The sequence below is a fragment of the Odocoileus virginianus genome, chromosome 26 (assembly GCF_023699985.2).
Source record: "Odocoileus virginianus isolate 20LAN1187 ecotype Illinois chromosome 26, Ovbor_1.2, whole genome shotgun sequence".
Taxonomy (NCBI): Eukaryota; Metazoa; Chordata; class Mammalia; order Artiodactyla; family Cervidae; genus Odocoileus; species Odocoileus virginianus.
In genome coordinates, this window is record NC_069699.1 from 29,628,665 (window position 1) to 29,654,083 (window position 25,419).

The following is a 25,419-nucleotide window of genomic DNA, read 5'->3' on the forward strand; positions in this document are numbered from 1 at the left end:
GTGGTGGTCTCTGCCATACGTTAACATGAATCAGTCATAAGTGTGTGTGTGTGTGTGTGTGTGTGTGTGTGTGTCTTCTCCCTCTTGGGCCTCCATCTCCCTGACATTCTACCCCTCTGGGTCATCACAGAGCGCCAGGCTAGGCTCCCTGTGTTACGTAGCAGCTTCCCACTGCGTACTGTTTCACATATGATAGTGCATATATGTCAGTGCTCCTTTTTCGATTTGCCCTACCCTCTCCTTCCCCAGCTGTGTCCACCAGTCCCTCCTCTACATCTGCATCTCCTCTTCTCTGTAAATGGGGTCATCAGCACTATGTTTCTGGATTTCATGAGCGCGCCAAAAGTGCATTCTGTCTGCTCGGGTGCGTTTTGCCCCCTGTGCATGTTCTGACGTGTACAGAAGGTGAAGTGTCTATGTGCTGTGTGGTTTGGATAGAAGATTCACAGGAAAAAACCCCACAATGATTCCAGTTTCAAGGACATGAGAATAAAAAGGGCTAGGGTGGAAAAACAAAACATTTTTGGCAGACTGAGATTATAATTGTGATGAGTATTTCTGATGCTGTTACATCAAACTAGGGACTTGCTCAGGCCCAAGATGAAAATCCAGTTTTCTTCTGTGGGTTTTATGAACTGTGTTTCAGGGTGTTGGCTCACTAGCAAGCTAATTCAGGTGTTTTCTGATGTCTTTGAAAAGCCAGGTTTAGCCGCATTCCCTGACTTACTTTGTTTCCACTTTCAGAGCTCCTATGGATATGGTGACCTGTTCTCCGACACATGGAAAGCATTTACTGATTATGATGTTATACATTTGAAAACTTATGACTCCAAAAGGGTACTGGAAGCTTACTGAAATGCCTGTAAATAACTGTCATCACCAGTGACTCACTCATCAAATAAATATTTAATCTGGGTTTCTATGAGCTCTTATCATTGATTTCTAACTCCTTAGTTTCTTTGTAATAACTAGAATCATCATGATTATTTTAACCACATAGCTTTTAAAAACTTTTCCCCATAACTTTTCTGAAAATACGAATGCCATTTGATTGAAATAATTAACTAATCAAAATATTTTAATGCAAAATAGAGTAATTTTTTTCTATTAAAAAATTGCTGTTTTAGTGTGAAGGATGCAGATTGTAATTCTCTTTCCTTTTTAAAATATCTCCATTCTTAGGTATGTTTTAAAGAAGCTATTTTTTCCTTACTTCCCCGGATGAGATACGGGCTGTTCTATAACACCCCTCTGGTAAGCATGTCATCTGTAGTTGACAGTCATATTCAGAGAATTGATTCTTGGTGGATTTTAACATAACATTTAAAAGAAAAATTTAAAGCATTTTTTAATTGGTGGAAAATTTGCTTTACAGTGTTTTATTTGTTTTTGCCACACAACAATGTGAATCAGTCATAATTATATATATATATATATATATATATATATATATATACATATGCACATACACACACATAGTTATATATATGTGTGTGTGTGTATATATATATATACGTACATATATATATACACATATACCCTCCCTTTTGAACCTCCCTCTCCTCCCCCATCCCACCCTTCTAGGTCATCACAGAGTGCCAGATGGGGCTCCCTGTGTTATGTGGCAACTTCCTACTGACTACCTATTTTACACGTGATAGTGAATGTATGTCATTGCTACTTTCCCAATTCATACCACTCTCACCTTCCCCTGGTATGTCTACAAGTCCATTCTCTACTAGGTTCATCAGTACCATTTTTCTAGATTCCATATATCTGTTAATATATGATACTTGTTTTTCTGACTTACTTTATTCTGTGTAAGAGGCTCTAGATTCATCCACCTTACTACAGCTGACTCAAATGCGTTCCTTTTCATTCCACTGTATGTATATACCACATCTTTATCCATTCATTTGTTGATGGACATCTAGATTGCTTCCATGCCTTGGCTATTATAAATATTGCCACAGTGAACATTGGGGTATATGTGTCTTTTAGAATTGTGGTTTTCTCAGGGTATATGCCCAGTGGTGAGATTGCTAGGTTGTATGGGATGACCTAGACCCAGACTGGTGATGGAAGTAAATTCCGATGCTGTAAACAGCAATATTGCATAGGAACCTGGAATGTTAGGTCCATGAATCAATGGTAGATTAGAAGTGGTCAAAAAGGAGATGGCAAGAGTGAACATTGACATTTTAGAAATCAGTGAACTAAAATGGACTGGAATGGGCGAATATTCATTGGAAGAACTGATGCTGAAGGTCCAATACTTTGGCTACCTGATGCAGAGAACTGATTTATTTGAAAAGACCCGATGCTGGGAAAGATCGAAGGCAGTAGGAGAAGGGGATGATGGAGGATGAGATGGTTGGATGGTATCACTGACTCGATGGATATGAGTTTGAGCAAGCTCCGGGAGTTGGTGATGGTCAGGGAAGCCTGGCATGCTGCAGTCCATGGGGTGGCAAAGAGTCGGACACGACTGAGCGACTGAACTGAACTGATGAAAGATTTATTGCTAGTTTTTCAAGGAATCTTCATACCGTTTTCCATAATGACTATATCAGTTTATATTCTCACCAACAGTGTAGGAGGGCCTCATTTTCTCCATATCCTCGCCAGCACTTATTGTGTGTAGATTTTTTGATGATGGCCATTAAGATAGTACTTGTGTATAACTTGAGAACATCTTAAATAGTAATGCAGAAATTACTCATTGTAATAGGAAATATTGTTTTTTATTGTAGATCTCTGGGTGTCAAAATACTGGGTTATTCAGGGCATTTTCCCAGCATGTGCTGCACAGACTGAGCATCACACAAGAGGGTCCCAAGGTAATGGCTGCATTATGGTTTCTGAGGTGGGCTCAACTTTTTACCCCCTGGTAAAAGTCAGTATCATGGGGAAAAAAAGGGGAAAAAAAAGGAAAAAAAAGTGTATCATCTTTACAGAAAAAGGAGATCATCAGCAGACAGTGTTTTCTGGGTTAACCAGAAATTCTGACCTGGAGTAATTTGAAATCAGATGTCAACAACCTAGGAAATTTTGATAAACTAAGAGATAGTGGAAGAATGTACTTTTTTTTCCTTTTCCTTTCCCTGTCTCTCCCCTTCCTCTCCCAAGCTCCCACCCAGCCCACACATCCTCTGCCCCCAAATATACCCAAACAAACAGAAGTAGTGTAATGAATGCGTTTTGCCTCCTCTGGCTAAAGTGAGTACATTTTTATCCCCTGGGAGAACTGTGAAGAAATCACGCTAAAAGGGGAAAAAAAAAAGTCCCATTAAGGTGTCCTTATTGAGTTTTATCTCTTGGTGAAAATCCCATTTTAAGTTTTGTTTAGTTATCTGTCCAGGCATACACAACAATATTTTGCCTTTTTCACAGGGTGGAAAAATTCGAGTGACCATTCTTGCACGGAGCACAGAGTATCGGAAAATACTGAATCAAAATGAGGTCAGTTTTTGGTATGCGTTTTTAATAGCAACATATTGAATTTAACTTCCTATGAGTAATGTGCTTTTTTTTTTTTCATACCCTACTAAATGCTTTGGTTTGAAATTATTAGCTTTTAGAATATTTTGATGGCTGCACCCAGTTCATTTATTAGATTTCTACTGGAAGTCATCAAACCAGACATTACTAAATGAGCTCTGCCTTACTATAGACTTTTCCTCTGCGCCAACTCAGAGTGGAAACAGGCAAAACTGCCTGAGTCCTGCCTTTGCTGCCATAGATTGCCAAACGTTTTGTCTCTGGACAAACTAACAGCTGAGCAATGGGAGAATATCTTTGAGCAGATGGTAGATGGAGTGTGGCAAGACTGTGGCCTCCAGCTGCAGATAAAGTTGGAAAAATCCTCATCCTTTTCATGGGTATCTTAGAAATTGTTCCCCTCTTATGCTCCCTGACTCATTTCAACAACATCAATTCATAACTTATACTTAATTTCAACAAGATTGCAATGGAAGGCTCCTCCAGAGCAGGACAGGGCAATGTGCTTGCAATAGTAAGGTTTCTAGGTATCTGGAAAAGACAAGGATTGTCCCCTAGAAACTCCACAAAGAGTGCAGCACTGTGTACACTTTGATTTCATCCCACTGAGACTTCTGTCTCAGCGTGTCAAATTTCTGTGCTACAGCACTGTAAGAGGATAAATTGTGTTGTTTTAAGATGATAAGTGTGTAGTAATTTGTCATAGTAGCAAATAGAGAGGCATAAAACCGACTTCTTTATTTGTTTGTAAATCACTCTGGCTGCAAGAAAAGGAACGGGGAGATTGATTAAGAGCTGTTGCCCCCATAAGAGCTTAGATGAAGGGGAGGACAGGACGGATGACAAGATAAATGGTTTCGGGATATATCTTGGAGACAGAGCCTATGACACTGCTTGTGGGAGTGTAAAGTTACAGCCTCAGTGAGGCTAGGAGAGGTAGTGAGAATCAGGCATGAACTCCTGGGCTGTTAGCCTAAGCACTTCAGCGAACTTGAGATGGGAGGGAATTTGGGGGCAGCTTTTGATGGGTAAAATGTTTGGCACAAGTTAATTTGGATGCCTAAGAGGCTGATCCAAATTGTATAATTAGCATCTCTTCTCGAGACACATATGGATTATGGAGGACATGAACATATGGTGTAATGAGGCATCGATTGTAAGCTCTGTGGATGGAAGAAATGAACAGTGTGTGTATGTGTGTTTTAAAGACCTGGAAATAAAAATGTATCAAATAATGCACTGTGGGGTGGACAGATGAAATGCGTCAGTAGGCAGATGAGTAGTACTTATTGGTAAGGTAACACGTTTTGGATGCAAGTATGTGCCAAGCATGTGTTCCCTCTGCCTGTCCATCAACTCTCCCAGCAGACAAATAATATTAGTATTTTATTATTATTCTCCATTCTAAACGAGAACACTGAACCTTGTAGGTTAAAAAAAACATGCCCAGGTTCACCCAGCTGGTGAGCAGAGTAACGGGGTGGTTTAGGGGAGGGAAGGGAGCCTACTTCATAGGCAGAGAACACTCCATAGCTGTAACCCAGCTTCACCTGGGAGGAGGCTAACCACTTTCCTTCCCTGTCCATCGGTCAACTGCTGGAGCGAAGTCCAGTGGAAAGGTACCACCAATGGGTGCTGCACTGTGGCCGTCCATGTTCCCACAGCCAGCCTCGCAGGTCGCCTGGATGCTCTTGCCCTGAGGCAGTATTTGGTCATTCAGCTCCAGCACCAAGCCATCATGTGCCCAGCTGGTTGCTTTGCTCCCAGGATTGGTGTCTCTGAGAAAGGCAACTCCCAGGCAGAGAAGAAAGCACTTTTCCCTTTTCCTTGACTTGTGAATAGATAACAAAGCCTAGATACCCTCCTTAAATGATGGTTCATGCAGTCTTGCCCAAACTCAAGTTTAGAGCAGTCATTCCGGAAGGGGTATGGCCATGTCTCTGTTCTGACTAGAAATCATGGAAAAGAGCATGCTTCCTTCGGGATCCTCGGAGACATGTGACTCCTTTTAGGAAGGCCCATCTCATTGCAAGAAAGGGGCTCATGCCTTCTGATAAATTCTCCCCTGGAAAGTGGAATTCTAATCTCTCCTCACTCCTTCAACTACTTGCTATAAACAGTGTATCTGTGGGCGTCCAGGGGCTGTCCAGTGAGAGAAGCTTCCATTTTATAACTTTGCGAGTGTGTGATGGGGGATGGAATTGGATTTGGGCCACTGCCTGTTGCTTTTTATAAGCAGGAGCATAGAGTGCACTAGCCAAGAACACAGGTTCTGGGGGCAGATGACCTAGATTTAGTTTTGGCCCTGCCATTTGCTATATGGGAGATCCTGGGAAAGTTGTTTGCCTTCTCGAAGACTTCAGTACATCATTTATGAAATGTGTATAATATAGTACTTCCTTGGTATGGTATTTGTGAGCAGGAAGTGACGTATACCTAAAGCACTTGGGAATGCCACCATGATTTCAGTGCAGAGTCAGTGATACTTCTGTAGCTGTTGCCATTGCGATCACAGGGCTCACATGAGAGAGCAGGATACAAATACAAAACACTTCTGAAGAGCAGTGATCCATGGTGTTGGGTTAAGATGGCTTATTTGTGAGGGACCTAGAGAACCATGGTGATGCTTTTGATGTGACGAGGAATTAATTGAGCTTAGTTGTTTTCTCTCTGCTAAAAGTATAGTTGTTTTTCTGTGTAGAGATGTTGAAATTTTTTTCTGCCAGGACTTTTGTATTTTTGGTGGATGAGGTTCGAAAGCACTTGGGGTTTGTCTGAAATGATATAATGGATAGGGAGACAATTCTGGAACAAAGTCGGTGCCCAGTGAATTTACATTGAAAGTTGAGGGACTGACTATTGGAATAACAGTAGCTAAAAGGTAACATTTCATGTGTGTCTATGACAAGCCCTTTGCTTTTATGAATTTTCTCCTTTCATCCTCATAGCAGCCCAGTGCAGAGCGATTTTAGGAAGGTGGTGTGTTCCTCCCTAAAATGCAGAGGTGGAGCCTGTACTTGAACTCAGTTAAAGTTTAAAACTTAAACATATTTGTATGAAAATACAAAGGGGATTTAATACTTGAAACATAACTTTATATGAAAAATAAGAAATTTGGGGACTTCAAGGTAAATAAAATTGAAGAGAAGGAAGAAAAAGAAATTCTAAATATTTTTCTTTTTTCCCTCAGCTTGTAAATGCACTGAAAACAGTATCTACATTTGAGGTCCAGATTGTTGATTATAAGTATAAGTAAGTAATAATCCAGTCTGGGGCAGATCCTGTCCTCTTTGGCTTGAATGAGGGAGGAGCCTCCTCATCCTTTGGCGGGGAGAGGAGGGAGGACTTTGTGAATGGGAGATGTTGGCACTCATGAATCTGGAAGGGACAAGCCGATACTATCAGTGAATGAAGTGGGCAGGTGAGGACGCTAAGCCTAGTGGGCAGAAGTTCCTCCTGTGACAGGCCTGATGTTGTTAACAGGCCTGATAGTGTTGCCATACTATTCATTTTTAAAAAGAAAGTGATGAATCCTATTTTCATTTGAAATTTCTGAATTTCTAAGGTCAGCAACTAGGAGACGTCCCTGGTGGTCCAGTGGTTAAGACTTCACCTTTCAATGTAGGGGCTGCTGGTTCAATCCCTGTTTGGGGAGCTAAATCCCACATGCCTTGTGACCCCAAAAAATCAAAACATTAAAGCAGAAGCAATATTGTAACAAATTCAATAAAGACTTTAAAAATGGTCCACACACACACACACAAGTCTTAAAAACCAGCAACTAATTCCAAATTTTAAAAAATGGGATAAGCCCAAATTTCCCTGTTGCTGGGTTTCATCTTCTGGCCTAAGATTAGTCATATGGGAATAATTTGAGGTTCATAGAACAGTATGAGGTTTAAAAAAAATCTTATAAAATATTTACATTTCTGGGACTTCCCCAGTGGTTCCGCCTTCTAATTGCTGGAGGTACGGGTTAGATCCCTGGCTGGGGACCTAAGGTCCCGCATGCTGTGGTATGAGGCTAAAAATTAAAAAGAAAATTTTTTTTTTTACATTTCCTTGAAAATTCTGACACAAGTAAAAAGTTAGAAAGATAGAATTTGCCTACCATTTATATAACCAACTATATCATATATTATATGTTAGGTAACCCTGTCTAGGTAACCCCTGTTGATATAAAAACTATAGGGCTATAAAAGTGATACATGTTCTTGATTGAAAAAGTCAAGCAGTATAGAAAAGTTCCAAAGGAAAGTGAAAATTTTTCCTCTCTCCTTTTCACCCACCCACAATCACAGTGTTGTTTTCCAAATTTAACAGCTTTTTTCTATGTTAAAAAAGTACACATTTACCAACATACAGTGCCTCACATGATTTGGTTTAAACTTATTAGTAAGCCTGGGCGTTTAGCACCTCATTCATTAAACGTTTGTTCATTTACACAAGTCTTTGTCAGGTACCTGCCATGAGCTGGTCACCATGCTTCGGAGGGAGCATGGCCATGTCCCGACGTCAGACACTAAGTACAAATAAATAGTACTTGTAAGAACAGCTACTGTTTATTGAGACTTACTCTTTTTTTCCCCTCAACCTTTAAACTTTTTATTTTGTGTTGGGTAGAACCGATGAACAATATTGTGGTAGTTTGAGGTGAACAGCGAAGGGACTCAGCCATACATATACATGTATCCATTCTCCCCCAAACTCCCGTCCCATCCAGGCTGCCACGTAACATTGAGCAGAGTTCCACGTGCTATATGGTAGGACCTTATTGGTTATCCATTTTAATATAACCATGCGTACATGATCTTCCCAACTGTCCCTTCCCCCCGACAGCCATAAGTTCATTAACCTAATCCATGGCTGATTCATGTCAATGTATGGCAAAAACCACTACAATATTGTAAAGTAATCAGCCTCCAACTAATAAAAATAAATGAAAAAAAAATCTAAGTCTGTGAGCGCTGACACGTCTTCTTAATGCTTTCCTTGCTCTGTCTCATCTTCCTCTTTCAAGAGTCTTGTGAAGTTTCTGAAGCTATTTCTGTCTGATAGGTGACACTAACCTGATGGTGGCAATCCTCAGGTGGCAGGCAAGAAGAGAGCCCAGGGTTAGTGAGAGTAAATTCAGACCTTGTCAACCTGAGGGCCACAAAAGAAACATAATAGCGTTGAGCATTGTGAGTTCTCATCTACAGGCATTTCCCAGAAATGACGACTCCACGGATGTGTTCCCTGGACAAATGCCCCTCGTCCCCCTCAGTATCAGTTGGCATCCCGGGGAAACTGAGGCACACGTACGTCGTGTGAGACGCACTTGGCGCCTTTGTCTTCCCTCATGCAGGTGTGGGATTTCTGTTCTGTTCTGAGAGGAAGCTCTTTAAAGAGGAGAAGCTGATTAAGAGGAAAGTTGCTTCCCCTCCTTCGATGCAAACAGATCTTGTTCATTTATTTTTCTTCACTTTGGGTGGGTGGGACTGGGAGATTGGACTCCATTTTATTTATCATTGTATTAGACTCTGTCCAGCATTTCTTCCCAGCCTCGCTTCAGTGAACTTTTTTGGCTCTTGTTCTTGTTCAGTCAGTAGTGTCAGACTCTGTGCGACCCCATGGACTGCAGCATGCCAGGCTTCCCTGTCCTTTACCACCTCCCGGAGCCTGCTCAGACTCATGTCCATTGAGTCAATGATGCATTTCAACCATCTTGTCCTCTGTGTCCCTTTCTCCTTCTGCCTTCTATCTTTCCCAGCATCAAGGTTTTTTCCAGTGAGGCAGCTCTTTGCATCAGGTAGCCAAATCAAGAGGCTGTTTAGTTCCTCTTCATTTTCTGCCATAAGGGTGGGGGTGTCTGCATATTTTGAGATTATTGATATTTCTCCCAGCAATCTTGATTCCAGCTTGTGCTTCATCCAGCCTGGCATTTTGCATTATGTATTCTGCATATAAGTTAAATAAACAGAGTGACAATATTGGCCTTGACATACTCCTTTCCCAGTTTTGAGCCAGTCGGTTTTCCATGTCCAGTTCTAACTGTTGCTTCTTGACCTGCATACAGATTTTGCAGAAGACAAAAGGTGGTTTGGTATTCCCATCTCTTTAAGAATTTTCCACAGTTTGTTGTGATCCACACAGTCAAAGACTTCAGTGTAATCAATAAAGCAGAAGTAGATGTTTTTCTGGAATTCTCTTGCTTTTTCTATGATCCAATGGATGTTGACAATTTGGTCTCTGGTTCTTCTGCCTTTTCTAAATCCAGCTTGAACATCTGGGAGTTCTCGGTTCATGTAGTGTTGAAGCCTAGCTTGGAGAATTTCAAGCATTACTTTGCTAGAGTGTGAGATGAATGCAATTGTGTGGTAGTTTGAATATTCTTTGGCATTGCCCTTCTTTGGGATTGGAGTGAAAACTGCCCTTTTCCAGTCCTGTGGCCACTGCTGAGTTTTCCAAATTTGCTGGTATGTTGAGTGCAGCACTTTCACAGCATCATCTTTTAGGATTTGAAATAGCTCAGCTGGAATTCCATCCCCTCCACTAGCTTTGTAGTGATGCTTCCTAAGGCCCACTTGACTTCTCACTCCAGGATATCTGGCTCTAGGTGAATGACCACACCATCATGGTTATCTGGGTCATGAAGATCTTTTTTGTACAGTTCTTCTGTGTAGTCTTGCCACCTCCTCTCAATATCTTCTCCTTCTGTTAGATCCATACCATTTCTGTCCTTAATTGTGTCAATCTTTGCATGAAATGTTCCCTTAGTATCTCTCATTGTTTTTTTTTTTTTCTCTCATTGTTTTGAAGAGGTCTCTAGTCTTTCCTATTCTGTTGTTTTCCTCTATTTCTTTGGACTGTTCTTATCTCTCCTTGCTGTTCTTTAGAATTCTGCGTTCAGATGGGTGTATCTTTCCTTTTCTTCTTAGCCTTTTGCCACTCGTCTTTTCTCAGCTATTTGTCAGGCCTCCTCAGACAACCATTTAGCCTTTTTGCATTCTTGGGGATGGTTTTCATCTCTGCCTCCTGTACAATGTCACAAACCTCTGTCCATGGTTCTTCAGGTACTCTGTCTATCAGATCTAATCTGTCAAATCTATTTGTCACTTCCAGTGTATAATCATAAGGGATTTGATTTAGGTCATACCTGAATGGCCTAGTGGTTTTCCCTACTTTCTTCAATTTAAGTCTGAATTTTGTACTAAGAAGTTCATGATCTGAGCCACAGTCAGCTCCTGGTCTTGTTTTTGCTGACTGTATAGAGCTTCTCCATCTTCGGTTGCAAGGAATATAATCAGTCTGATTTCGATATTGATCATCTGGTGATGTCCATGTGTAGAGTCGTCTCTTACATAATTGGAAGAGGGTGTCTGCTATGACCAGTGTGTTCTCTTGGCATAAGTCTGTTCGCCTTTGCCCTGCTTCATTCTGTACTCCAAGGCGAAACTTGCCTGTTACTCCAGGTATCGCTTTACTTCCTACTTTTGCATTCCAGTCCCCTGTGATATAAAGGACATCTTTTTTGGGTGTTAGCTCTAGAAGGTCTTGTAGGTCTTCATAGAACCATTCAACTTCAGCTTCTTTGGCATTACTGGTTGGGGCATAAACTTGGATTACTCTGATACTGAATGGTTTGCCTTGCAAATGAACAGAGATCATTTTGTCGTTTTTGAGATTACACCCAAGTACTGCATTTCGGACTCTTGTTGACTCTGAGGGCTTCTCCATTTCTTCTAAGGGATTCTTGCCTACAGTAGTAGATATAATAGTCATTTGAATTAATTTCTCCCACTCCCTTCCATTTTAGTTCACTGATTCCTAAACTGTCAATGTTCACTGTTACCATCTCCTGGATAACCACTTGCAGTTTACCTTGATTCATGGACCTTTTGCCTCTTACCTTTCATTTCAAAGTTTGCACATCTTTCAGTGTCTTGAATTCAAAGACCAGCACCCATAAAATTGTGGATTCGTCTGTTGCACAGGCAGGAAAATGCCCTCATGGTATCTGAGATAATTTAAGGGATACACAGATGTCAATTGAATAACTCAAATAATGCAAGAAAGAATTTATTTTATTTTTGAAAAGTTCTTGCATAATCTTAAGGAAATAGTTTTCAGTTGGTTGCTAAATATAACATCACTGTAATGCTTGCTAATTCCACTTTTTCATAAAGAGAGAGTGAGCCTCAGGATCAGAGCTTTGCCTTGCAGTGTTACCTACCTACCTTGGAATAATGCTTTTTAGCTTGATTATACCCATTTTTACAGTTTTATTTCCTGTGTTACTAGTTTTCCATTTAAGACAGGTATAAAAGTTTACTTCTAAAATAAGAACATGCAAGTTTTAAAAAAGGTAAGCTTAACTTAGAAAAAATGTTTAATTATTAAGTAAGCTGTTAATTATGGGAGTAGACTTGAAATTGGCAAATATCATGAGAAAATGTACTTTGAATTGGGAATGACACTTGTATAAATGTTGCTACCATGAATCGTGAGCTTACTCAACTCAGTACTTTCCCTCTCCTCCCCTTTCTTTTGTTGTTCTTTATGTTCACAGGGAACTTGGGTTTTTAGATCAGCTGAGAATCACGCATAACACAGACATATTTATTGGAATGCATGGAGCTGGTCTTACCCATTTACTTTTCCTTCCAGACTGGGCTGCGGTGTTTGAACTGTAAGTGTTTGGGGGCAATTTAATATTGAGGCAGCTGATAATGCTTTTTCTGCTTGCTGAGACTTTCATTCAGAGCCTCTAAAGGCTTAATATTTAATTATTACAAAGAAGTCACATCATATATACATCTAGAAGGAAAAGAAAAAAAGACCTAAAAGTTTGGAGGCTGCAGTTATCCTTAGCAAGCAAATACCCCTTTCCTCCCCCATCTCAGCAGGATTCCGGAGATGTGAATCTGTGGCTTCCTTCCTCTGCGTGCATTCCTGTGAGCTTGTCAAGCTGAAAACCTCTCCCTGCCGTCAGTGTAGTTACTGTGTGGAAAGAGAACCTGTGTGTTGCACACCCATGTTCATAGCAGTATTATCTCATTAGCCAAGTGGTAGAAGAAACTCAATTGTCCATTGACTATGGAACAAGTAAATGAAATGTGATACAGACACAAACATACCCAGTGGAATACTATTCAGCCTTAGAAAAGAAAGAAATCCTGGCTTGTGCAGTGACAGGGATGAACCTTGGGGACATTATGTTAAGTGAAATGTTACTCTGAAAAGTACAAATACTGTGTGATTTCACTTTCATGAGGTACGTAGAGAAGTCAGATTCATAGAGACAGAAAGTAGAAGGGTGGGTGTCAAGAACTGGTGGGAGAGGTGAAGGGGGACTTTGTGTTTAATGAGGACAGAGTTTCACTTTTTCGTGATGAAAGTGTTCTGGAGATTGCTTATAACAGTGATCTTATATGTACTACTGAACTGTATACTTAAAAATGGTTAAGATGGCAAATTTTATGTCATGTGTTTCCTACCACAATTTAAAAAGAGAGAGTGAGTTTGAGTATCTGTACTTCTAGTGAAGAACACAGCTCCAAACCATAAGCCAACCTCTTTGCCTGGTGCTCACAGGCACCATACAATTGCCTGGGCTTGTAAGATTCCATATACATATACGGGAGACTGAGGCCTCAGGGGAAAGTAATTTTCCCACGGCGTTCCTTTAACTCGGTGGTTGGTTGTGGAGACATGGACCTCTCTCCTTTGATAATTCTACTCTGGATACCAACAGTGATTACCGTTACCTGATTTCTTCCCCTTGCATCTAAATATCTTGATTTTGTGGTCATATTTAAAAAATAACTTGGCATTTAAATGAGAGACTATTTAGAAAAAAAGTTGTCATGAACTTCCAACACGCCTGAAAAACCTTTAAAAATAAATACATATGTTAGATAAATAGCTAGATCATTGTGGATTCTATTTCAGTTCTTCATTTCTCCCTGAGAGAGAGCGGTGGGGAGAGAAAAAGGAAGGAAGGAAAGAAATGTCACTGAGAAATTTCAGTCCTTGGAGGTCAACAGTCCTGGGATCAGTTTCTTTTGGAGAATGTGTTACCCACCCACTCCAGTGCAGTGTTCATATGCACAAAGCTGGGGTTATTAGGAGTTAATATCAGTTTTTTTTAATATCAGGAGTTTTATCAACAGGCCTGTTGATAAAAATCCCCTCCATTCTTTAATCCTATTCTGCTTTTTGAAAGGTAAGATAATTTAGTTATGGAAATATTTTTAAAATAATCTGTTTCACTTTTGTGTGTATATGTGTGTTTCTATAAACAAGTTTTATTTATATACCATACTACAGTTCACTCATGTAAATCATATAATTCAGTGCTTTTAATATATTGACAGAGTTGTGCAACCACCACCACAATTTTACAGTATTTTCATTGCGCCCCAGAGAAAATCAGTCCTCTTCCTCCCAGCCCCTGGAAACCACTCATCTACTTTCTATCTCTGTAGATTTACCCACTGTGGACATTTCACATAAGTGGAATCATGCAGTATGTGGGCTTTTTCTTACTGGTTGCTTTCACTTCGTGTCATATTTTCAAGGTTCATCCATGTTGTGGCATGGATCAGTGCTCATTCCTTTTTATTAGCGATAATTCCTTGTATGGTTATATACCATGTTTTTTTTTTAATCCGTTTGTCAGTTGATAGACATTCAGATTCTTTTCACCTTTTGGCTATTGTGAATGCTGCTGCTATGAACATGAATCTCTCTCTCTCTCTTGTTTACTGTTTATACAATATTTTGCAAGAACATATTTGGGAGGTGAATTTTTTCCCCAAGTATCTGTGGACTGGTCAAAAATCCCAGGCAAAAGCCCTATGTGTGGATGCCCTTGTGTCCTTAGGTACAACTGTGGAGATGAACGTTGTTACTTGGACCTGGCTAGGCTGAGAGGTGTCCACTACATCACTTGGCGAAGGCAGAACAAAGTCTTTCCTCAAGATAAGGTAAAGTTCAATGACAAAACTCACCTTGTTTTATCTTTTAATTGACTTAAAGTGTCTAATTAAATTGCAAACTGTCTTTAAGCTTCAATCCAAAGATAAAACTGTTCTCTGGAATTGTGAGTTGTTGTTTTTTTTTATATTTGCAAACTATGGGAGAGGGGAAATTAATTATTCTCTATCTTTATGTGTAAAAGTGACCTTCATGAAATTTTGGACTAGCGAGATCTGTTAAATTATTTAGAGACAGGATCTGCAAACTATAGACCAGTGGGCTATATCTGGCCCTCCACTTGTTTTTATAAATAAAGCTTTATTGGGACACAGTCCTTCTCTTCTGCTCACATGTTTTCTATGGCTCCTTGAGCACTTCAGTGGCAAGGGTTGAATAATTGTGGTGGAGACTCTCTAGTTCACAGAGCTGAAAGTACATGCTGTCTGGCCTGTTACTGAAAAAAATTGCCAACCTCTGAAGTAGAGCATAAATTAAAACAGTTGCTTTTGGCTAAAGTAAAAGAATTTTCTTCTTGTTCAGAAAACCACATCCTTAACAGCTTACAAATTTGTCTTTTGCTATTTTTGCAGGGCCACCACCCAACTCTGGGGGAACATCCAAAGTTTACCAACTATTCTTTTGATGTAGAAGAATTTATGTACCTTGTCCTTCAGGCTGCAGATCATGTATTGCAACACCCAAAGTGGCCATTTAAGAAAAAACATGATGAGCTATAAATGTGTTGAGTCTTTTTGCCAAAGGGGATTTTTTGAGCAATCCCACACCCAGACTCACCTCACAGTTAAATAGGTAAAACAGCCTGTTCTCTCCTAGCCCCAAATCGCCTTTTTTTTTTTTAAATACCAGTACAATGCCTTCAAGATATTGCTTATGTCTTTTATAGCTTTTAAGTGTTTTGTTTGATTTTTGTGTCATTGCTATTTATCAAGATACTATTTTTGCACTGAAAACTTTACTTTTTATAGTTCAAAAATTGGGCCTGGGCTCACTGATATCATTGAACCTTTTTCTTAGGGATGCCAAAGTTTGCAACTTTCTTAGTTTTGGAATTTGTGTATTTGTAGAATACCGTGAGATCATCATTTTAGAGGCTTCCAACTTGATATGTTTGAGTAAAATCATGACTCATCTATTTGCCATAGTTTGTTCATAGCACTGTTCATAGTTGGAAGACATGCAACACACCCATGCATACATGCACACACACATGCACACAGTTGTGGTTTTCAGTACCAATCTATAGGACTGTGTTACAGATCAAACAGTATTATAAATAGATCTGTTTTTGTCTTATCAGAGTCCAAACTTAGTCCCAATGAATTCTCTGTTATATCCTTATAGTCAACGCCAGGTTATATTCATCCAGAACCTGAATAAATCATGCTGTTTCCTTAAGTCATATTCATATATTTCATATGCAAATCATGTTTTCCCCACATGTAACAACCACATATGATAAAAACAAATGAGAATGTTTTTAGAACAGTTTTTTTTTTAACGTATCTTCTAGCTGGTTTCCACCGGCTCCTTCTTAGTCGTGGAGAGCATATATGTATGAAACAGTGGTTTCATTGTGCACATATTTGTAAGTGCATATACTTGTGTGTATCTGTCTACCTCTTTTAGCATGGAACTATTCCAGTGTTTGATTTTGCAAACTTCAAATTAGCCACAAGAAGAGATTTTTTTTTTTCCCCATAAGAAAAGTAAAGGCAAAAAAGGGTAAAGACACACGTGAATTAGCCAGTTCAAAATGAATAAGAAGCCATAAGAGAGTGTCATAGATTAAAAAGTGTATCTGACATCCACCCTACTCCCTCAATGAGATTCACTTCTTACTGTTTATGAACCTTCAATTTAGTGGTCAGAAACCATGGATTTATTTTATTTCAAAATGTGAAGTTTACATTTTATTAACACTTGAGTAATCTCATTTAGAGACTAGCAACTTCTATTTTTTTAAGTAAGGGATTAACAAAGTACAGCAGACCTAAATTTTTTTGTATGTTTTAGAGTAGTTAAAAGAAAAAAGAATATACAGAAGACAAGTGACCTGAGAATCCTAAAATATTTATTATCTGAACCTTTACAGAACACATTTGCTGACTCCTGCTTTAAAGGATTATCAGCAGTCTTCTAGAGTTTAGGAATATTTATTAAAATATCTGTAAATGAATTAATGAATCACTGTAGCAGTAGCTTTGATTTGAGACCTTTACAATATTTAAAAAGACTTACAACATGATTTTTGAAATGATTGGTATTGCTCCTATTCTTTGTCCAAAATACTGAGTAACTGCTGAGAAGATTATTCACATGAAAGGAATTGTCAAGGCTATGTTGCATGTTTAGTCAGAGAGGCAGAAAACATCTAAAAAAAAATGGCCTGATAAAAAAAGGTTTCAGCATGTATCTTCTTACCTCATTTTAAGAAGTGTTTGGGAATGTGATTCTGTAGATGAGCAAGTATTTTAGACATTGAAAACAATTTCATAATAAAATGTTACATTTGCATATTTCACAAAGAAACAGTACATTTTATAGAAATGAGAATATACTAGGTACTTTATGTAATTCACTTTTATCAGACTTTCTTTTTTTGATGGGAGCAAAAGAAGGTCTTCAAATTGTTATAAAATTTAAAATGTGTAAAGACTGCTCTTTTTATTAAGTCTTTGAAAGAGATGCATGTCATTGTTTGTATATTTGGGATATGGCTTTGGAATAAATCTTTTTATATTTTATTTGAACACCAGACTATTTTCAAGATTTTCTGTGTCTGAATGTTAGATGTTTACCTTTTTTTTTTTTTTTTTTGGCAATCTGGTCGCTCTAGATTATACAAATTTTGTAGTGCACTGATAATTCAATTTAAGGAAAAGTTGTACCTTACAATTATTTAGCAGTTTATTATGTGATGCTTTCATGGTATATTGCATAATCTGTATAAACTCAACTTAGTTGTTCCCATTTTTTAATGTGACAAAAGTCAGATGCTGTTTAAGGGACCTCCCTAAAGATCACATGTCTTCTGATCCCACATCTATAGTCCTATATTTATTCACCAAATTATGTGGTAAATATTGATGGAGCAACGACTGTGTACATTTCTACTCTAGGTTCTGGGGATACAGCAGTGAGAAGAACAGAAAAAAGTGCTTGCCTTCATGGACCTTGCGTTCTGATGGAGGAGACAGATATTAACATAAATAAGGAAAATATACTGTGTGTTGGATGTTGATACAAGCATGATGTGGACAAAACTAAAACATGAATGAGGGCTGTGGAGCTCTGGGGGGAGGCAGAGTCCAGCACTCGTAGGTAGAGGGTCAGGGAAGTCCTTGTTGAGGTCACCCTTGAGTCAGGACTTAAAATACCTAAGGGAGGAAGCAATGTAGATAGCCAGCAAAGAGTATTCCAGGATGATGGAATAGTTGTGCAAAGGTCCTGAGGCAGGAGGGTACCTGGTATGTTTGAGGAACAGCCAGGAAGCCAGTGTAGGGGCAGAGGAGTAGGAGACAAGTTTCAGAGAGGCAATGGGCCTGGGGTGCAAATGGCAAGGTTCTTGTCCTTTGATGGTGATGAGATGGGAGTCATTGAAGGGATCTCAACAGGAGGAATGGCCTGACTGAAGAGGATAACTGTAGCTGTTATGCTGGGAAGAGACTCTGGAGAAATGTTTCAGGTCGTGTACCCTGGGGAAGAGATTATAGGGTGTAAATTTGTATGCAGGTGGTTTGTTGGGGAAGATGCTCCTTGATGGACACCTGGAAGGAAGAAAAGGGACCAGACTGGGGTGGAGGGAGTGTGGAGCTGCAACACAATTGCAAGTGAGGCCACAGGGGGGCACTGTAGAGCTGATTGTAAAGGCTGGAGATCCTTGTAGCAATGAATCCCTGATACCGGCATTTCTCCAGAGGGGTGTAGTCTGGATCAGGGCAGCTCTCTTCAGCTGAAGGCAGTTCCTGGAGGGGAGCTTGGTGTGATCCACCAGTGGTCAGTATTCCCACCGCAGTGGTGGTGGGTGGATCTCCCAGACCCTCTATAGCCTCCGTAGTGCGATGTTACCATTCACCGTGTTCCACTCTCCCTTCTACTGCCTGCCAACAGAAAGTTATAGCTAAGGCTTCATTTGATCCAGATTTTATTTGTTTTAAAGACTCCTTGAAGACAGTTCTGTGTACTTCATATGGTAGAAGGTGAGAGTGGCTTTGTGGGCCATATGAGTTCTCTGTCCCATATTATTTGTTGGTTCCCACCTCTAATCTTTTAACAAATGTAAAAACCATTCTTTGGGATATTTAAACAGGTTAAGGAACTTGCCCAAAGCCACACAGCTAATAAGTAATAGGTAGATTGGATATAGGGCTTTCTTTGTGAAGGAATTTAAACAGAGGTAATGTAGGAAGTAAAGGATGAAAGGAAGGAAGGGAAAGAGGGAAGGAGGAAGGAAGGGAAAGAGGGAAGGAGGGAGGGAGGGAAAGAAGGAAAGAGAAGAGAGAGGTTGGGTGGAAAAGACAATAGAGAAAGCAGTCCTGGTGTTAGGCTGTTCCTTGCAGTTACAATATAGTTTTCTCTGATACTCAATGGAGAGAGAATTTGAAAAACACTTGCTTTTTGAAACTAAGAGCAATAATCAGATCAGGTATGGTTGCCTTGGAGAAAGCAGTCTTTCAGAATACTATATTCACAATCAAGGGCTATTGCCAGACACTTTAATATCGTCTTCCTCTGTTAGCTTATTGGGGCATGGCATAGGATGTCATAAGCATGCTTGTCACGGAGGAAGTGGCTTAGAGCTTGGCTGCGGTTATGTGGGCCCTCTCTTTGGACGGTAATGTGCATTTTAACCATGAGGTGGCAGTCAAGCCCTTCCAGATGGCCTCTCTGCACTCTGAAGGCCTGGGTATAATAATCTCATTGTAGATTCCAGACACCTGAGTGCCAGGAATAAGGCCTTCCTTCTGTGTGTGATGTAATTTTTCCATTCCTGATTTGAGGTAAAGTGGGAAAATTATCCTGGACAGTTTTCAGATTTAAGTGTGGAATTTCTTAGCTGCAGCCAATTCCTGAATCCTTTGTACCATCTCCTAATCATCCTGTGGAAAGAGCATTTGGTCTTGGGAAGGTGATTTCTAGTGACAGAAGCTGTTCAGTGGAATGCAGGCTCACTGGCGTGAAGGAATTTTCTTGGGAAGAGAGCTCCGTTGTAGGATCTCTAGATAGCCCATTAGTTCCTCAGTCCTTCCTAGGACCTAAATCCTTTGTTATACTGGGCTTGATAGGTCATTGGATATGTAAGTGCCGTTACTATTGAGCAGAACCAGACTGTCGGTGGAAGAGTTCTCGTGCTTGTGTTTAGTTACGCAGTCATGTCTGACTGTTTGCGACCCTTTGGGCTGTAACCCACCAGGCTCCTCTGTCCATGGGATTTTTCAGGCAAGAATACTGGAGTGGGGTGCCATTTCCTGCTCCAGGGGATATTCCCACCCCAGCGTCTCTTACTTACATCTCCTCCATTGGCAGGCAGCTGCTTTACCCGCTGAGCCAACGGGGAAGCGCAGTGTAAACGAAGGAGTTCATTGAGGTCTAAATGCCAAGAGTGGTACCATGTTAATTAAAGAGGGAGGTTGTAAGATAAAAGGTAAAGAAATGACCCAGGTCCCTTCAGCAGGGCCATTTGGATGGAAGATGTGAGGAAGATGCCAAGGTTTCTGGAACCAAGACACCAGATCTCAGCTATTGGTGCTTTTTTGGTATCAAGTACAATTATGAGCTGCTTTTCAGTTCTTGGTGAGGCCACTTGTACATTCAGCTCATGCATTGGGTGACCTCTTCCAGCCTGAAAGAACCTAACCCACCCAGCCATGCCTGACTCCAGGAGTGACTGTCCCACGCAACACCACGGTGATGGGAGGACATGGACCCAGACATTCTTATTCCAAGTTTAATGCCACACTGCGACGCCATCACACCGTTGCCTCTCAAGCTGAGATTGATCAGTAGGACAAGCAGAGGTAAAAAATAATGGTAATTTCCAGAAAAATCTGGGAAGTAAACATGAAGGACGCACAGGTAGAAGTCCCTATGGTCTTAGGTAGAAATCGGAGCTGGGCAGAGGGTTAAATAATGGTGCCTGAGAAATCAGGCCAGTTTGCCATGGGGCAGCTGGATGAGGACTTGGCAAAGAGGAGATGAAGTTAAAGGTGAAGTTTCTAAGTCTCAGAAGAAAACCTGTCCCTAAAGTGGATAGGCAGTAAATAAAGCCGAGGACAAGAGTGAAAGGAGGGAATTACTAGACACACGTACAGGTCAAAGAAAAGGCAGGAAGAGGCCAAGATAACATTGAAAAGCTTGCGGAAAAGGGAGACCGAGGAGGATGATGGAAACACTGAGGAAGCCGGTACGTCCCTTACTGCAGCAACCCCTCCAGCCCCTGAGGGCGGCAGAAAATGGGGAGAAGGGCACGAAAGCACCGATTCACAGCGAAAGCCATTCAGCACTGATAGAAAAATGTAAATCCTCCAGAGAAATATCTTTATCTACGCATCGTTTTTCAAAAATGCAGGGACTATTCATCAACATTCTCAGGGAGAGAATTTACACAAGATGCTTTTAGAAGTGTTTATGGTCCACTTGGTGGAAACGGGCCCAAGAGTTTTTCCTCCTGCAGTTCACAAGGATGTCAATGCATCCTCTTGCCTGTGAAATTAAAAGTAAGATGTGATGGTGGCGCATCCTTACTGCCATCACCACTCTGAGACATGGAGCCCAGATGGGATTTTCGTTCTGCCTGGCAGGTGTCTATGCAAATAAGCTGCCTTTCAGAAATTGCTGGGTAATACTATCATATTGACTTTGTACTAGGTTATATGCTCTTGGATAGTCATACTTTTGCAATTCAAATAGCAGTCTGTTGAAAAGAGTTTTATGATGGCTGCTACTTGGTGCAGGCAATAAATCTGGGGGACCAGGAATAAAAGTAATAGGCAGAAAAAGGCGCCCATTCTTTTACAGCTATGCTTGAGACTGGTGAGAAGGGCCAATAGCTGGGAAGCATCTTACAGTCTCCTTTTATCTTTTTGCTGCTGCTGCTTTAGTTCTTTTTTCTTCTTCTTCCTCATATTTTTCCCCCTCTACCCCCACCCCACCCCAAATATTAGCATTTGTAAGTTTGCTTCTGGGGGTCTTCCCTGGTGGTCCAGTGGTTAAGAATCCGCCTTGCAATGCAGGGGATGCAGGTTCGATCCCTGGTCCGGGAGCTGAGATCCCACTGCCATAGACCAACTACGTCTGCGTGCCCCACAACTATTGAGCCTGCGCAGTACAGCCCTAGCGCTGCAACTACTGAGCTTGCGCCCTGGAGCGAGGACCCACAACTACTGAGCCTCCGCTCTGGAGCTACAAACCGCAACTATTGTGACTGCATGTGCAACTGCTTAAGAACACATGCCCTAGAGCCCGTGCTCCACCAAGAGAAGCCACTGCCAGAAGGCCGAGCTCCACAACTAAGGACTAGCCCCTGCTCGCCATAAGTAGAGAAAAAGCCCACACGCAGCAATGAAGAGCCTGTAGGCTGCAAGGACCCAGCGCAGCCGCTACTCCCCCCCAAACGTCTGCATTCTTGGTGAAAGTAAAGACCGCCGGTCAAGAACCCTACAGAAAGGTCTGGACTTGTTGCTTCCTAGTGAACACAGGACCCGGGGATAACATCTACTTCCCCGGCTCAGTTCAGACTTTCTGAGATTGCCCCTCCCCCCGCATGAGGTCGGGCAAGTGCAAACACATGAAGTCTTAGGACAAAAAGCAGCTTTGCAGAGCCATGATGAGGAGCAGGGTGGCAGAGCGGTGGAAGGGACCGGCTCTGACCTACCACTGACTACCCCAACGACCTAGGGCAAGCCACTGACACTCGGGGAGCCTCAGTTTTCTCATCTGTGAATGGACACTACTCGGGACCAACCTGAAGGTTGTTGTGAGGCTGTATTTGGTCCTTGTATCTGCACGGCCCTTCATGGTGCAAACAGCTGTGAGGATAGAGGAGCCTGATCTTAATCAGGTAATCACGCAGGTGAGGCTGTGTAAGGATAACCAGTGGGGCTGCCTGGGAAGGGGAGGAACTTGTAACCAAGAGATGCCGTGCCCTGGGGCAAGAGGGAAGCTTCCTTGCAGGCAAAAATCAGGTAGCACACCTTGGGTCTGGCACACGGGATGGCCTCCTAAGCTGGGAGAAGAGCTGGGAGGTGGAGGAAGGAGAATAGGAGGCAGATGACCCAGACCCACAGGAAGCCTGGGTCCTCGGCCGTGAGCACCGGAGAATCCTCCACGTGATGACGACTGGAGCCTGAAAGACCTTGAGGACAGTGGCTGCTGCGGTCTGCTTGATTCAGTGATGGACTGACAGTCCTACGAGGTGGAACAGCTCCTAGAGACCAAGCGGCCTCCAGACAAAAGTTGCAGAGGCTCCAGGGCTATCAAACTTGAACTTCGCTTCCCACTGAGTGGTTTTGTCAGCATCACCTGAGAACCTCAGCAAAGGCAAAGGCCTGACTGCCAGCCTGCCTTCTCCTGGACGCAGGATTCTCAGCTATCTGCGTCCAAACTTCGCTTCTGCCCCTTCAGTCTATGATTAAACGGGCAAAAGGTATGTGATATATGCAAATATATGCACATATTAATATGTAAGCCCAAGGATCAATTATGTAAAGTGGCCAAGGGGTCGCTCTGCCAGGAGGGAGGTTCTTCTGGGCCTCACTCTGACATCTTTTTACAAAATGTGTGCCTTCTGAATGCTGGGGAAGAGGGGATTCGTTTGTTTGCTAGAAGTGTTTAAGAATGGGTTGAAACTTCAAGAAATCCTAGTATACCTCAGAGTTTTCAATTATGTAGGAAAATGACTACTAAGAAGGTGGGGTGTTGTGGTCTGTGGGTAGGTTGGGAAAGAATTTCCAGACTTGAGGCTGCATGAGAGGAGACTAGAGTTTGTTAGAGTGGGAGACGCTGTTAGGGCAGTGGGCCAGCTGGTGGGAGAGCCGACCCCTTTAGTGGGCCAGTAGCCAATTCTATACCTCAAGACAAAAAACTCCTACTGGAAGAGTGGCATTAGGTGATTGGTTAGGATGCTATAGGAGTGGTAATAGGATGGATATTTTACCTAATATGGGTTCAGTGAAGTGGCTGGTTTAGATCCCCAGGCTCATGGCAACAGTTGCTATGGGGCTCGGTCAGTTCTGGAGATTTTTTGTCCTGTGACCTTGGTACGGGGCTCCACACCAAAGCTGTGTTTATTTTTTTAAAAGAAATAAAGTGAATTGCTGTCTGTTGGAGGGAGAGGGGAACTTGAGGCAGGTGTTATTTATGATGTTAGCGCTCAGAGGCACATGGCTGAGAAGGGCTCTGCCTGGACTAGGGTTTGTCTCCGTGAAGCTCCAAGCCTGCTCCTCCCCCCACTGCTTTTTAAATTGAAATACAGTTGCTGTATAATAATTTGTTTCAGGTGTACAGCCTAGGGATTCACAGTTTAAAAGTTATATTCCAAAAAAGGAGTTACATTCCATTTACAGTTGTTATGAAATATTGACTATATTCCCCATGTTGTACAGAGTATCCTGGCAGCTTGTTTATTTTATACATAGTAGTTTGTGCCTCTGAATTCCCTACCCCCAGCTTGCCCCTCCCCACCTCCTTCTCCCCACCGGTAGTGGCTCTTTGGTTGCCTCATATCTGTGAGTCGATTTTGTTTTCGTTATATTCATTAGTTCTGTTCTCTAGATTTCACAAATAAAGGATATGATACAGTGTTTGTCTTTCTGTGTCTGACTTATTTCAGTAAATGTAATACCCTCCAAGTCCATCCATGTTGTTGCAAATGGAAAAACTTCTTTTTTATGGTTGAGTGGTATTCTGCCTCTGCTTTAAACGTTCACCTGTCATTGGACAGTTAGCTGGCTTCCATGCCTTGGCTCTTCTAACTAATGCTGCTGTGAACATCGGAGTGTGTAGATCTTTTCGAATTAATGCTTTTATTTACTTTGGAGATATATTCAGGAGTGGAATTGCTGGGTCATATGGTAGTTCGAGTTTTAATTTTATGGAAAAATCTCCATGTTGTTTTGTACTGTGGCTGTATCAATTTACATTCGCACCAGTAATCAATGAGGGTTCTCTTTTCACCATGTTCTTGCCAACATTTGTTGTTTTTGGTATTTTTAATGACAGTCATTCTGACACTTATGAGATGATAGCTCATTGTGGTTTTGATTTGTATTTCTCTGATAATGAGTGACGTGTAACATTTTTTCATGTGCTTGTTGGCCATCTGTATGTCATCTTTGGAAAAATGACTGTTCAGATCTCCTGCCCATCTTTTAATTGAGTTGTTTGTTTTTTTGATGTCAAGTTGTATGAGCTCTTGATAAATTTTGGATGCACGTGTGTGTGCTAAGTCGCTTCAGTTGTGTCCGACTCTTTGTGACCCAATAGGCTGTAGCCCACCAGACTCCTCTGTCCATGGGATTCTCCCAGAAAGAAAACTGGAGTGGTTTACCATGCCCTCCTCCAGGGGATTTTCCTGACCCATGGATTGAACCCACATCTCTCACATCTCCTGCATGAGCAGGCAGGTTCTTTACCACTAAGTCATATCATTTGCCAATGATAGAGAGACAAGAGATTTGTCTCAGTGAAGATCCAAGCCTGTCTTTTATACATAGAAAAAGGTTCTTTACATGAATGAGAAGTACCTAATGCATTACTGCCTATGTGGCTGGTGACTTTTGTCAATATTCAGCATTTTGTCCACCTGCCCCCTAACATCACCAGGGGCTCCCGTCAAGTCTGCTCAATGAGTCTGCAGGCCTTCAGAAGGTGCTCCTTGGCCAGGAAGTGGCAGTCTTAACGTGGGTTGCAAAAGAATTTCCAAACACAGTATTGCAG

General features: G+C 41.4%; 2 protein-coding genes across 5 annotated transcripts in view; both read left to right on the top strand.

Annotated features, from left to right (window-relative positions):
- The window catches only part of EOGT (EGF domain specific O-linked N-acetylglucosamine transferase), a 39,787-nt gene extending 22,548 nt beyond the window's left edge, over nucleotides 1-17,239 (top strand). For all 4 annotated transcript variants that reach the window (XM_020910066.2, XM_070455697.1, XM_020910069.2 and 1 more), the window contains 8 exons: nucleotides 745-837; nucleotides 1,183-1,254; nucleotides 2,754-2,840; nucleotides 3,394-3,462; nucleotides 6,692-6,753; nucleotides 12,053-12,172; nucleotides 14,369-14,471; nucleotides 15,054-17,239. In XM_020910066.2, coding sequence (XP_020765725.2) covers nucleotides 745-837; nucleotides 1,183-1,254; nucleotides 2,754-2,840; nucleotides 3,394-3,462; nucleotides 6,692-6,753; nucleotides 12,053-12,172; nucleotides 14,369-14,471; nucleotides 15,054-15,200 — 753 coding nt within the window. In that variant the 3' untranslated portion in view covers nucleotides 15,201-17,239. The remainder of the gene's footprint in view (nucleotides 1-744; nucleotides 838-1,182; nucleotides 1,255-2,753; nucleotides 2,841-3,393; nucleotides 3,463-6,691; nucleotides 6,754-12,052; nucleotides 12,173-14,368; nucleotides 14,472-15,053) is intronic.
- A 1,823-nt stretch (nucleotides 17,240-19,062) lies between these two features.
- Nucleotides 19,063-25,419, top strand: part of TAFA4 (TAFA chemokine like family member 4) — a 206,410-nt gene continuing 200,053 nt past the window's right edge. Inside the window, exon 1 of the mRNA XM_070455700.1 lies at nucleotides 19,063-23,128. The gene's annotated coding sequence lies outside the window, so the exon portion shown is untranslated. The remainder of the gene's footprint in view (nucleotides 23,129-25,419) is intronic.